Source organism: Aristolochia californica, unplaced genomic scaffold, assembly GCF_029961685.1.
Source record: "Aristolochia californica isolate CCGP_79_NKW_82.1479 unplaced genomic scaffold, dmAriCali1.0.hap1 SCAF_12, whole genome shotgun sequence".
In the NCBI taxonomy this organism is placed as follows: domain Eukaryota; kingdom Viridiplantae; phylum Streptophyta; class Magnoliopsida; order Piperales; family Aristolochiaceae; genus Aristolochia; species Aristolochia californica.
In genome coordinates this window covers 18901647-18914621 of record NW_027181793.1, presented here as the reverse complement: position 1 = coordinate 18914621, position 12975 = coordinate 18901647, and the positions used below count along the sequence as shown (strand labels likewise).

General features: G+C 34.4%; 1 protein-coding gene across 7 annotated transcripts; it reads left to right on the top strand.

Moving 5' to 3' along the window:
* Positions 1-5107: 5107 nt before the first annotated feature.
* On the top strand, positions 5108-12883 carry LOC137946009 (uncharacterized). 7 transcript variants are annotated; one of them, XM_068792153.1, is made up of 5 exons: positions 5108-5382; positions 6431-6650; positions 7514-8617; positions 9321-9395; positions 12440-12883. In XM_068792153.1, exons 3-5 carry the CDS (start codon positions 7739-7741, stop codon positions 12554-12556), a joined length of 1071 nt encoding a protein of 356 aa, XP_068648254.1. In that variant the 5' UTR covers positions 5108-5382; positions 6431-6650; positions 7514-7738; the 3' UTR covers positions 12557-12883. The 7 variants fall into 7 exon arrangements, with proteins under 7 accessions (XP_068648254.1, XP_068648256.1, XP_068648255.1 ...); XM_068792154.1 differs by lacking the exon at positions 5108-5382 and adding an exon at positions 5511-5716; XM_068792152.1 differs by lacking the exon at positions 5108-5382 and adding an exon at positions 5511-5753.
* Positions 12884-12975: the final 92 nt, after the last annotated feature.

The following is a 12975-nucleotide window of genomic DNA, read 5'->3' as shown; positions in this document are numbered from 1 at the left end:
TAAGATATTATTCAACAAATGAAATTTCTTATCCAACTTTCCAAGTACACTAACATGTCTTATGGTTGTATATTAATGCATATTTTCAACTAATGTCACTTTTCATCCAACTTTTCAAGTACACTAACATGTCTTATGGTTTTTGGGTGTCTTCATCCATTTAAACACAAACTCACCAAGAATTACTTTTTTTAAGTACTTAAACATCAAAACGGTTGAAACGTAAAACTTTCGTATGGACACAATAAAACTTCGATGTTCGAATCCACCAATTTGTTAAAAAGTGAAAAAGATCCTAAATTTTTTAAGGAACAATTTTGTTAGATCTTGAAAGGCTTCAAACAAGTTCATGTGTACTAATGCTAATTTTAAACATTTTGTTGGGTTATTCTTTTTGCAAGATAATTTTACAATTCAAGTACAAAGCAAATTGAATAACAATCAAACACCACACAAAGAAAACACTAACTTTTATAGTAGTTTATAACTCAAACTCAAGTTGCTATGTCCACTCTTAAGGGGTTTGCACCTCAAAGTTACATTCGTTATGTTAAAGTCCAACAACATCTACATCACAAAGGCCATTAAGGCCAAAATACATTGTTGTTCACTCAGAGACTTAGGTCAATCAATTGTCACACCAACCAATTTACAAACACAGTTCTCAAAGAAATTACAACACAATAGGCACACTTGCCTAGACTTACACTTTCGAATTTTTAATATCAAACTAGTCTACACAAGTCTAGACCTCCAAAATGATCTTTTAATTGCCCTCTAGGTTACACAAACCTAGACCCACATAGGGATTTTCATGGCTTACTAGGCTCTACAAGCCTAGACTGGCCAATGGATTTTCAAGCCTAGACTCACACATGGATTTTTTGCAACTTGGTTACAGTAGCCCAGATCCACACAGATTATCACCATCTTCTCGATCATTGCTTTGTGAGTGTTGGGTTTTAGGATATGCCTATACAAAGCTTGTCCAATACAACAGGATTAATTGTTTTACAGAAAGCACACTTAAGGCCTCTACAATAGGTAAATACAACAATTAACTTCAAAATAAATTTTACAGCCTATTCCTAATGTGACCACACAATAGTGAGGAAGTACTCAAAATAAATTGGCAACTAAAAGGATTCAATTGACTTGAGATTAACATGTACAATGAAGGACATTCAAGTATACTTGGATTGAATATGATATATGAAAATTGAGTTCAAATATGATACAACAAATTGTGAATACCATCTAAATGTAAGGAAAGAGCTAAAGCAAGCAAATATTTGAAAATGAGCATGTAAAGGTTTGAAAATAAATGTTCTATGTTGCCAAACTCGTGGAAAGTGGCTCACTTGTGCATGAAATTTGAAAGTGTAAATTCATATAGCTAGAATGCATGAAATGATCTAAAAATCAAGAAACAACATTTCTAGCACAAATTCAAGATAAGACGATCAAGAATATAACAATGAAAGCTCAAGAAGAGACGAGTCTTTTAATATCAAATTGTATTCTCCACAAATGATTTGAAAATGTGAAGACACTTTTGAAATGGTTATGATCAATAAAGGAAGCATCATATTAAGATAGAGCATAAAGAAGGTTAAATGGAAAAATTTTAACATTCAGAAATATGACTTGTAGGGTTATAAAATGCTTATTTTCCTCTTTTAAAATTGATAAAAAAACACAATTAATAATAATACTTAAAATATAGGGATTGAGTTCTTAAACATAAGAGCAGGTCACTTGCCAAATTTGTAAACCAAAAAACCCGAATCAACCTCTGGAAGTCAAGTCTACGTGTGTTATCATTGATATAGTTGACTCCTTTGATATGTAGTCGACTGCTTTGACAATGTCATCTCTACGTCTCTCATGTAGTTGACTCCTACTTTTAATGTAGTCCACTACTACCTTTAGGAACTCCTTTGTGAGCTCTTTTACAACATTTTTCTTCTTTAATTAAAATATCCCTTCTTTTGTTCAAATATTCGAGTTTGTGAGATACATAAATGATTTAAAAAATATCAAAACTTCACTCAAAACACATGGTTAGTATCAAATGTTTATTATCATAAAAGCTTCTATAAAGATAAAAATGACTAACCCGATTAGGAAGTCTCTTTTTCAACTAATAAACTTGTTGAATTTATGGAAAAGAGAAAAACTTCATTGATTTCATATAATCAGAGTACATGAACCTCTATTTATAATAGAAGAAGGTAGTAGAGTCCAATTACAATAAAACTATCTTTGTCCCAATTACACTCAAACTCTAACACTTAAAGATAAATCCTAACATAATTAAATAACTCAATATAGATAAAAGACAAACATAACTCAAACTAGAACTCTTCTAGAACGTGACCTTAAGATAAAAATGCCTTTGTTAGTCATTCTTTATCTTCCAACTTAAGAGATAAGGATGCCAGCTTGCGGCAATCATGGTGGGTCCCACTTCTTATGTGCTTGGGCCCATCTTGTGGGCCTTCCTTGGTCGTGTGACTCATCTTATAATACTCTTAGATATGTTGGTCTTCTTTGGTCGTGTGGGTTTGGGCCTATCTTCCAACACTCCCCCTTAAGTTGGGGGTGAGAGAACAACATGAACTCTCAGCTTGCTACAAATTATATATAGAATCTTTTTATATAAAATGACACATCTTCCAATATGTCTTCATCTTCTAACACTCCCCCTCACGCTGTTGCGTCCTTCCATGAGGCCTTGGCTAATACAAAATCAATTTTTTCTGCAATAAGTCTATTATCTTCTACTTATTTTTAATGCGAGTCTAAAACAAATTATTTGGTTAGGGTGAAGTCGGATTCTAGAAATTATTAGTTGTAGAATAATTTAATGTTATCATTCTTGATAATTGAAAATGTTTTGGGACATGTAGACGGGATTATTGTTCCATCTTAACGGTTCCTTTTTGTTCTTAAAAAAGGTGCATTGGCAAGAACATCAAATAGTGCAAAAACAACGATAACAAAATTAATTTTTGAGATCCCAATCATGCACCAAGAATTGAATCTAGAGTATATAACCTGGAAGATTCAAGACATGAAGATACTTACTTGGATTACAGCTATATTATCCCTTGAAATTTTAACACAAGTAATGAGATGTTGAAGAAGTCATATCAAAGAGTATAAGACGAGTCTCAAGTAGAGTATATCTCACAAGGTTCATGGAGTCTTAAAGTTGAATCTCATGCAAGACAAATCTCATATAAAGTTTATCTCACAAGGTTCATGGAGTCTTAAGATGAATCTCATGCAAGACAAATCTCATATAAAGTATATCTCACAAGGTTCATGGAGTCTTAAGATGAATCTCATGCAAGACAAATCTCACAAGAGACTTAAAGGAAAAAAGTTGGAATTAAGAGGTTGTTTTCTAGTTATTTTTTCTCTTTAATGTTTAATTTAGCAACTTAAAGTTTATGTTAAAAAACACCCACATGTGTAGGGTGGCATTATGGTAAATAGGACAACTCTTCAATAAGAGATAGCATGACTTTCTAATTATACAAGTTAGTGTATATCCTTTTATCTTTTTTTTTCTTAAGTGGTGGTCTTAAGGGCATTATTGGTACTGTAAACATCTCTTTGCAACAATAAATATAGCCCAATGGCGTCTCTCCTCTCTCCCAATAGTTAAAGTTTCTCTCTTCTCTCCTCTTCTCCTCTCCTTCTTCTCTTCTCTCTTTTCCTTGAGATCTCTTGTGTTTTTGTAAAGGCCCTAGAAATCAGCAGGTGTAATTGGGTTGTCAGAGTGGTTCCGTTCATTCTTGTAGGCGGTAGTTTTTTGCACCTAACAGATCGGTCTGTTAGGTATATTGGTTAGCCACTATCATGGTATCAAAGTTGGGTACGCCACGTCCCGCGTTCGAATCCCGTGAGAGGCGGTTAAGAATGGACGAGGTGGGTATCAGAGTGGTTCCGTCCACTCTTGTAGGCGGTAGTTTTTCGCACTTAACAGATCGGTTTGTCGGGTGTATTGGCTAGCCGCTGTCATGGGTAACTAGGAAATAAAAGTTTGATTATAATTAGGTAACTTTTACTATCGATAAAGTTGTCCAGAAGGGACAAAATACATGTCCTTCTCTTTCTCTCATTGAGACCTCATGATCTCCCTCTCTTCTCTCTGACGTTTTCCTCTTCTTTAAATATACCCATCGTATGAAATTTAACATGGTGAAAGCAGGTTCCTTTAGTTGACTCAATCAACCCACACAGACAATGGAGGACTCATTCTTGTGTAATCCTTACTTTTTAGTTTTTAATGTTTTAAGTCTTCAATTAATTTTTACATATTCAAATTATAATTAAGTTTGATTCATGCTATTATAAAACTATTATTTGATTTTATAAGTAACATCACATAATTAAACTACAAAAATTAATCAAAGCTATAAAAATAAATATTTTTAATATAGTATTACATTTCTCAATTATTATATCATATGATTACATATAATTTTTATATTATATAAAATTAATAAAACTAATGTATAAAATATTGCACTACACTATTAGTTTCCTTTTCCTTAAAGTTAGGTCGATGTATGACTACTTATTTCGTAGACCATAGATCCAACGGCCTTATAATACCGACCGATCGTCTCGCTCTACTTTCTACATTGGAACGTGTCCGACTCAATTCTTCATTTTCCTAGATTTTTAATTAATGTGATAACTAGAAAAAAATTTAAATAATATATTATACTAATTAAATTAATATTAATTTATTTTAAATTACTATTATGTTCAATATTAGAATATAATTTATTATTATATTAATGGTATATAAGAGTTCTTATAATCAGTTTACTAATATATATTTAATAATATATGTTTATAATAATTTATTTATTTATTTATTTTCAAATATACTTATATGTATATGAGGCATATGAAATCATTAATTTTTAAAAAATAATTATTAATTTATTTACTACAGTTTCCAAAACACTACTTGATGCAGCCAATGTGTAACACCTATCAGCCGATATGTATCGGATTTCGGGCAACCTGAAGATATACAGCCACAGTTGACCCTTGACTCACATGGCTCCTCCTTTTACTCGGACAGAATCTGAAAGACTAATTCGGACACGTTTGAGACCTTCTGGTGCAGGCGACAGTGCTTGAAACAGTTGTCATCTTACTGGTAAAAAAAAAAAAAAAAAAACAAATCTGTCTTGCATGGTAGTAAGGGTATAACCATTCGTAAAGGCAAAAGCAAAAGCTCTAAAAGCACGTCTCCTGCTCGCAGCTATTCGACGGAATTTCTTCGTCGCTTAACCATTTTTGGTTTAATCTTGCTGATTGATCATAATCAGTTAATCTCCCCTTTCGGATGAGGTAGTATGTCCGTTTGTTCTTTTGATTTTTACTTTTTCTGTAACTGACATTGGCAACCAGAATTGGGTATAAGAATTCTTTAGGGTTGCGATTTTTTTTTTTGTAGCTTTTCGTTTTCTTGAAGTCGATAAAAGTTCCCTTTGCTAGCCTACATTCCAGCCGTGAACTGTGGATAGTATTCCTTTGCATTTTGTGAAAATAATTATCAGGTTGCATAAATGACGTTAGGTTTGTCGAGTTCAATTGACGAGGGAAGCCTTCTTCTCCCACTTGAAAGAGGGGACAAGACGGCCACCAAGTGTTTTCTTTGATGTCCTTCTATGTTGCGCTAATGGTGAACTGAGCTAGAAGAATCAGGACGTGTTCTTATGGTCTTATTATTCTTTTACAGAAGCTTATAAACGCATCCATATTTAGTTCTGTATCCTTGGCAGGCCCTTTTTGAAGAACAATACTTCATTACAATGTGCTTGCCGTAATTTTTGTTGAGAATGACTTACTCTTTTCCCGTCACACTCTTAACTGAAGTCATTTTCTTCTTTCTATTTTGAAGAATCTTATACTTCCACAAATTCCTATAGTTCTGGTGTCTCTTTGAGGCTAGCAATGCAATTCTTGAACTCGTTGTACTTGTTATAGTGAGCCAAAAGTTTATTCTCGAAGAACAAATTATATGTTTGAAGAAATATCTGCAATTATACCTAAAAACAAGGTTAAGGTTTAAAACAATAATTAAGTTAAATTTTGAGCCTCCAGTTTGCATCAACCAATCTGCCTCTTCATTTGCTTCTGCCCAGCTATCTTACACGAGGCTTCAATTGTAGCTGGTTAAATTGTCAAATTATTTCAATGTACTTGCAAGTAAATCTACTAGCTGTACCTCCTGATTGATTCTGACAAATTTTCTTCTTGGCTTTGTTTACAATCTAAAACATTTTTCTCCTTGTTCATGGCATGATCTAGGTAGATTTTGTGCAGCAAGAGCAAAAAAATATTCTGCAATTAAACATCTGAAGCACTGTCATTCTTCTTGTCCTGCTTGGACCAGGTTCACCAAAAAGCACAGAACGAAAGGTTTTCTTTCGATAGGGAGTATTGTCCTCTTCCTGAACTGTCCTCAAGTTCATTGAGAATGGTTAAATGCACTATCTGAAGGAACTGCAGCATAGCTTAATCCTTAAGTCTTTCTCTGGGATGGGAAAGTCATGTTTTCCTCTCTAAAAGGCCTATAAGTTCCTCGAAGGATAACTATATCCTTTGCAGAAGTCGTAAGTTTAATGACATGTTTGTTTCTTATGAAAGTTAGCCATTCCTTTCTAATTTTTTTTGCAAAACAACATGTGCTTTCAAGAATTTTTGGCTTTTATTTATGTACAGCAACATAAAAACTCTGTTGTGGTAAAAGGTGGTTCACATGTTTGTCAATAGTTTGAAGAAAATTGAATGCATGCACTAAAGTTTAATATTATGGACTGGTATTCTTTGGAAAGAAAAGCTTTGTTGATTATTTGGATTAAGCAGAACCTTGAGAAATTCTTGGAGCTCTTTGCTTCATTTCCTGTATCTTATTTAAGATTTGCATACAATTTCCCTTTAACATGGCCCCCATTTTATTGAAATATTTAAAACTTTAAACAAGAAAATCTTATTTTGCTGCTCAGGGACATAAAATTATCTGTGAATGCATCCTTTTTCCTTTACTATTAAATGTGAAGATCCTTGCGTAGTTTTGCATAGAAACAGTATGGGAAAGAGCTTTTTTATTATCTAGTTTTGGTTCAAGCAGTATTAGTGATGTTGTTACACTGTTTAATCGCATAGCTTCCACGGAAAGCTAAGATTTCCCTTTTTGTTAATGTCATCTGATTGCAATATCAATTGTCTTGTTTATATTATTATGACAATCGATATTGCAATCAGATGACCTGAACAGAAAGGGAAATCTTAGCTTTCCGTGGAAGCTATGCAATTAACTGTGTAGTTAATTCTTTGCTAAAGAGGGGGTCTCTCTCCAAGCTAAAGAGGGGGTCCCCCTCTCTGAAGCATTTTTTATTTGCCTTTGGGTTTCAATGAATTTCTGCGCTTTTAAAAAAAAAAATCTGATTGCTACATCTGTTGGTTTTTTCTGCAGATATCTTTTCTAAGGCAACTTTCAAAGTACTGATAACTACATAATACCATAAAGTGAAGAAAGCACTTCTGAATCAGTTAGATGACTATAGATTTATAGATCATGAGTTTGTTGAAGCTTGGTAGCTTGTCTATGTGTAAGTTGTGGAAAGTGGCTCATAGCCCCCTGTGGGACCAAAGACACATTGTATGTTAATTGAGGGACAGAAATTATTTTCATCAAACAATGGCTCCGAAGGTTGATCAGATACAATCTACTAGTGGACTTGATGAGAATGTACACTCGCCAACATCTGTCGAAAAAGTAGAGGCTGGCCCTTCACCCTTCCATGATTATGATAGAGAAGGAAATTTGCTAATATGCCGTGTTTGCCAGTGTGAAGAATCTGATAGGAGGGGTGTTGCTGCCTTAAGTTTCTTAGATATAACCCCTCCATCTCTGCATTCTGAAAATTCTAATGACAATAGGAGTTCAACAGATGATGTTTCCTCCAAAGTTGATCGAATTAGTGCAGGATCTAGATTAATTGAATTTGTGAGTCCTGAAGGCAAAGTATTCATTTGTAGTGTGGATGTAGAAGCAGGCTCCTACCAGCATCAAGACACACTTATCCATCTTGGCTGCTCTTGTAAGAATGATCTTTCTCTTGCACATTATGCATGTGCATTGAAGTGGTTTGTCAACCATGGATCCACTGTTTGTGAAATATGTGGTAGCTTGGCCAAAAATGTACAGATTGCTGACTTTAAGAAGGTTGTGGCTTCTCTTAAGGATTATGAAGCCTTGAGGGAAAGAACTGCTACTGGAGAGCTTAGTTTGCCCCATGTTCAGACAACTTCAGGTGTTGACCCTGATGCTGTGGCTGCTATTCGAAGGCAAAGGCTTAGCGAAATTTCTCTATGGTTTAACCCACAGAGTAATAATTCTGTAGGTGCAGTTGTCTCCCAGGGAGCTACAGATCAATCTTCAAATACCCCAATTGAAGAAGCAGGACCTGCTGAAAACAGAACAACCAAATGGGCTGTTGAAAGTACTGGAATATTAGTTGCAACTGGTCTACTTACTGTTACTCTTGCTTGGTTAATCGCTCCTCATGTTGGAAAGGTAACAATTCACTTGGTTTTATGCATGGCTCTTGAAGTTTTTCATGGCTCCTGTCTGCAGAATCTAAATGATTGATGACTTCAGATTTTTTAAATGTTTCCCTTGTGACCACAACATTATTGTTACTGAATTTGTGCATTGAACAAGGGATCAAGCAATTTGTTTGCTTCACCTGTTATACTACACCTAGTCCCCATGCTAATATGGCAAGGGCACATGATACTCAGCCAATCAGATGGTGTACCTCTAGTATAACTACTTGCTGGAGTTTGACCTGTTTGATATTGCAGCTATTTGTTTTGGTGGTCTTCTAACAGTTGGCAATATTATAAAAAATGGATACTAGTCATAAGCATGTTACCTGAGTACCTAAACTTTCATGCAAGTGAAATAAAGCATCTAGGCAATATATTTGTCTGTGTCAATGACTGAGTGTAGCAAACCATAGAATTAACATGCTCTGCCGGATAAGTCAAGATGAGCTGGAGCTTGCTATTTTGCTTCACACGTCAAGACAACCATGGTACAACCAAGTCTAGCTCAATGAGAATCAAGTTTGTCAAACCTTGGCTTGTTTATGGTGCTGAAATAAATAAAAATTTAATATTATTAAATGCATCTGTTGCTCAGCATTTGTTGTGTTGAAAAAACTTACCATTTTGTCCCAAAGATTGCTGTCTGACATGTTCCCTGTGATTGACAGAAAACTGCTAGAAGTGGTCTGCATATTCTTCTTGGGGGTATATGCGCCTTGACGGTTGTTATCTTCCTTCGCTTTGTAAGTAGTTCTCAGATTCCTCCACTTGATTTTAGGTAATGTGTGAATGATGTGTAGTTAAATGCTAATAGCAATCTTTTTCTCTTTGTTATTAAAAAAATAATAAATATCCTCGTAATTTTTGAGAAAGTTGCAGAAGTAAAAGCTAAAATAAAAAATGTTTTGTTTTGTAGAGCATGGAAGCTTACAATTTCAAACTAAATAGATTATTGAAGTTTTTTAAACTTGAACTTGCTGCTAATTGAGCATATTGTGGCTGGGTCTATGCCAAACTGATTTAATTGGTCAGAATCATCTGTCCACCAGTAAATTTTGATGGAAATGTTCCTTTTTTCACAGCATTGTCCTAAATGTTTTAGGTTAGCTTTGTGTATCCTGTTCCTCTATTCATGCTATCAAATTACTTTTTTATTGTTAGAAGCATGATAGCAGTGATGAAAAACCTGACTCTATCGGAGCTTGCTAGTGCATGATATTTTTAGCTTGCTTGATCAAGTTAGTGTATGTCTTGTTAGAGTCTTCTACCCTTGCTTGACTATGATCAAGCCATCCACTAATCTCATCTCCTCTTTAGTCATCTCTCATAAGACCTAGTGCTCGTTATGCAATAGGGAAGAAAAACCATTAGCCTAAGGAGATTCTCTAGGACAGTGAAACCCTTTCTTATGAAGTGTTCTTTCTTCTTCTTTTTTTGCTCTTTTATTCCATGATTGATTCATCTCTTCTTTCCTCTTAATCAATATCCCGATAAGATCCATAGTCCTCGTGTAGATTGCACATGGTAACTTCTCTCAATACGAGTCTTTTGTCATGGGCTAGGCAGTGTTGCTGTTCCTCTGTTCTTTGTCACTCCATTAACTGACATGTAGGAAAAGACTTATTTTTACTATTATATTATTTTTCTAAGAGTTGGAAGGTTGAATGACTAAGTTAAGCTGCCCATGCTGGCCAGGCCAGCAATTGAACTGGCAAAAAGGTTGGTGCATTTCTCAGAAACATTGGTTTTGGGCAATCAAGTAGGGAAAAGTTCAGGGTTCACATCACGCAGGTTTTACCAGGTGCTGAGTCTAGTTTTAACGAAATTGGGAATGCACATTTTTATGAATTATTTATTAAAAATTAGCAAGTATTTCTAAGGCAAACTTTAACCTATTCACTCCAGTTCAGATATTTTTTTTCTAATTGGTGCAATAGTTGTTTTATTTAGATACATTCAACTTTTTATGGCAGATTAATGCCTCTTTAACTTTTTTTTCTTAAAGAAGGTCACTTTAACACTGCTTTCTTTGTTAATGAACTAGCTGTAGGTAATTTGTGGTTGTTTAACTACTTATACAGTGTTACCTTGAGCGTTTGTGAATCTCATCATTTAAAGGCCTCTTTTGTTAGAATTTACTCTGCTGGGTTTGACTGTGTGTCTCATTGTTTATTTTGATGAAGTTTATTATGGCAAAAGGAAGTGAAGGATCTTTTTTCTTGCAGCCAGTTACCCTTTTAGTGCATTGACTATTTCAAACTTTTTTTTACGGGAGAAAGTAATCATGTGATTCAGTTTCTGCAGTCTCAAGAAAGTCAGTATGAGTCTTTTCAAAGAATAAAAATAAAACCATCATTACAAGAGTCGCTTTTTCATTGAAGAATTCCTTTTTTCATTATAAAAAAATAAGAATTCCATTATTTTGCTCTTAGGAGTTTGTTGTTCCTTTTTCCTCATTTTTTGGCCCTTCTGCACCCTATTTGGCATTATGAGACTCCATATGAGATAGGTTTCAGATTCTGAGGTTGCATCATCACCTGTAGGAAACCAAGAACTGGTTCTTGCTACATGACGTTCCTGGAGTTCTTTCAGATATATGTGCTGATGGAGAATTTTCTGGAAGCCTTTAATACTATGTATGAAGCCTCAACTTTCTTAAGCCTGAATAAGATATGATCACGTGGGAATCCTTGATGCTACTTTCATATCTGAAAGAATCATCAAAGCACCTGAGCCTCAGCATAACCAATCTCACCTCTCACCGGGTTTGAAACCTTGAATACAATCTTCTGCTGATGGCTTGTGTGCAATCTTAACTGATCACTTGAGGTCCACCAGCCTGGAGTTTTCCTAAATGATGCATCTCGTCGTGGCTGTACTTGGCTGTACTTTAGTTGTGTCCTTTCTTCTGTACCCAGTTCTCTAAAGTTAAAGGTTGTCATATATCTGAAACCTTTTTAAAATTACACCTGGAATGGGCAGCATTTGCATATTTTAGTTCTTTCTCCAATTTCTACTAGCTATAAACATGCTTTCTTTTATTTTCTTTTATGTCATCATTTGGTAGATTTGCTTACCTTCTTGGCTATGTATAGAGGCCCCCTTCTGCATCCTTCAAAATTTTGGTATGCTTAAGTGTTGAGTTAACTATTTTTAGGTACAAAATTTCAATTCCGAATTTCATGGTCATTGTCCCCCTAACTATTAGGGATTTTTAAAACTTTGTTGAGGCTTTTTAGGAGAAAAAAATCTTCTCTTATTACTTTCCAACCAACTAAAACATCAAATTCTTCATGTTGGAAACAATACCTTATTGCCAAATAAATTACTTTCTGTATATTATAGATTTATAGGTGTTTTAGTGAAAATAATTTACTGGATTAAATTATCTTTTTAAATTATACCCACTTATGATTGTTTTAAATTTTCATTGAGCCTTTCAATTATCCTAACTATCTTAAGCTAGCAATTGGCTTCGAAATAGAATAAAAAAAACCCAATTGACAATAGAATTGTTTGTTTGATATTGTTAAATCTAAATTTGTGCTTTGGGTTTTTTTACCACATTTTGATTATCTCTTAGATTTATAAAAAAAAAAATGTCGATAACTTTGATTATTTTTACTATGACCCCCTTACGAAATTTCTGCGTCCGCCCCTGGCCATATTCATCTGATTGTGTTCTTCAGGTTTTTGGGCAATGGGATATGATATGCATGAATTTTAAATGTTGATAGTGTTGAAAAGAAAAACTAATCTGCTTCTGCTTCACTGGTGTAACATTCAGATTGTACTATCCAGAATCAAGTATGGACCTGCACGATATTGGGCAATCTTGTTTGTCTTCTGGTTTCTTGTTTTTGGAATCTGGGCTTCACGAACGCATTCGGCACATACTACTTAAAGAGTTCTTCTGTCTCTCTCTCTCTCTCTCTCATGATAAAGGAATAAAAAGGCTTTTCTGTTTTTTGTACAATGTGAATATGTTAAGAAATTTGCAATCTTGGTATTCTGGAAGTGAAAAGACCCTCAACTTCTGCATTCATCTGTATTGTTTGATAATCAAAACTAGTTGTAAGATTTTGATTAGGCATCAGGAAGACGAGCACTTGAACATTTGTTGTAAAAACATATAAAAGGGCATGTGTTGTTTTGTAGGGGCCTATGTGTTTTTCGTTTTCTTCTTCTTTTGTACTATGAGAAAAATTGCAATTGGAAAAAAAAAACGGAGTTTGTTGGTTTGCTTCAGGAAGAATTTGTTTTTCTATTTCTTTTGTTTAGGAAGAGAGAATCCAAATCAAGGAGAAATCAACTTGGAGATGT

Coding starts and splice junctions, on each gene's coding strand:
- LOC137946009 (XM_068792155.1), top strand. CDS start 7,739: ATGGCTCCGAAGGTTGATCAGATACAATCTACTAGTGGACTTGATGAG. Junction 8,618..9,320: donor TCGCTCCTCATGTTGGAAAG/GTAACAATTCAC, acceptor TGTGATTGACAG/AAAACTGCTAGAAGTGGTCT. Junction 9,396..12,439: donor TTGTTATCTTCCTTCGCTTT/GTAAGTAGTTCT, acceptor TGTAACATTCAG/ATTGTACTATCCAGAATCAA.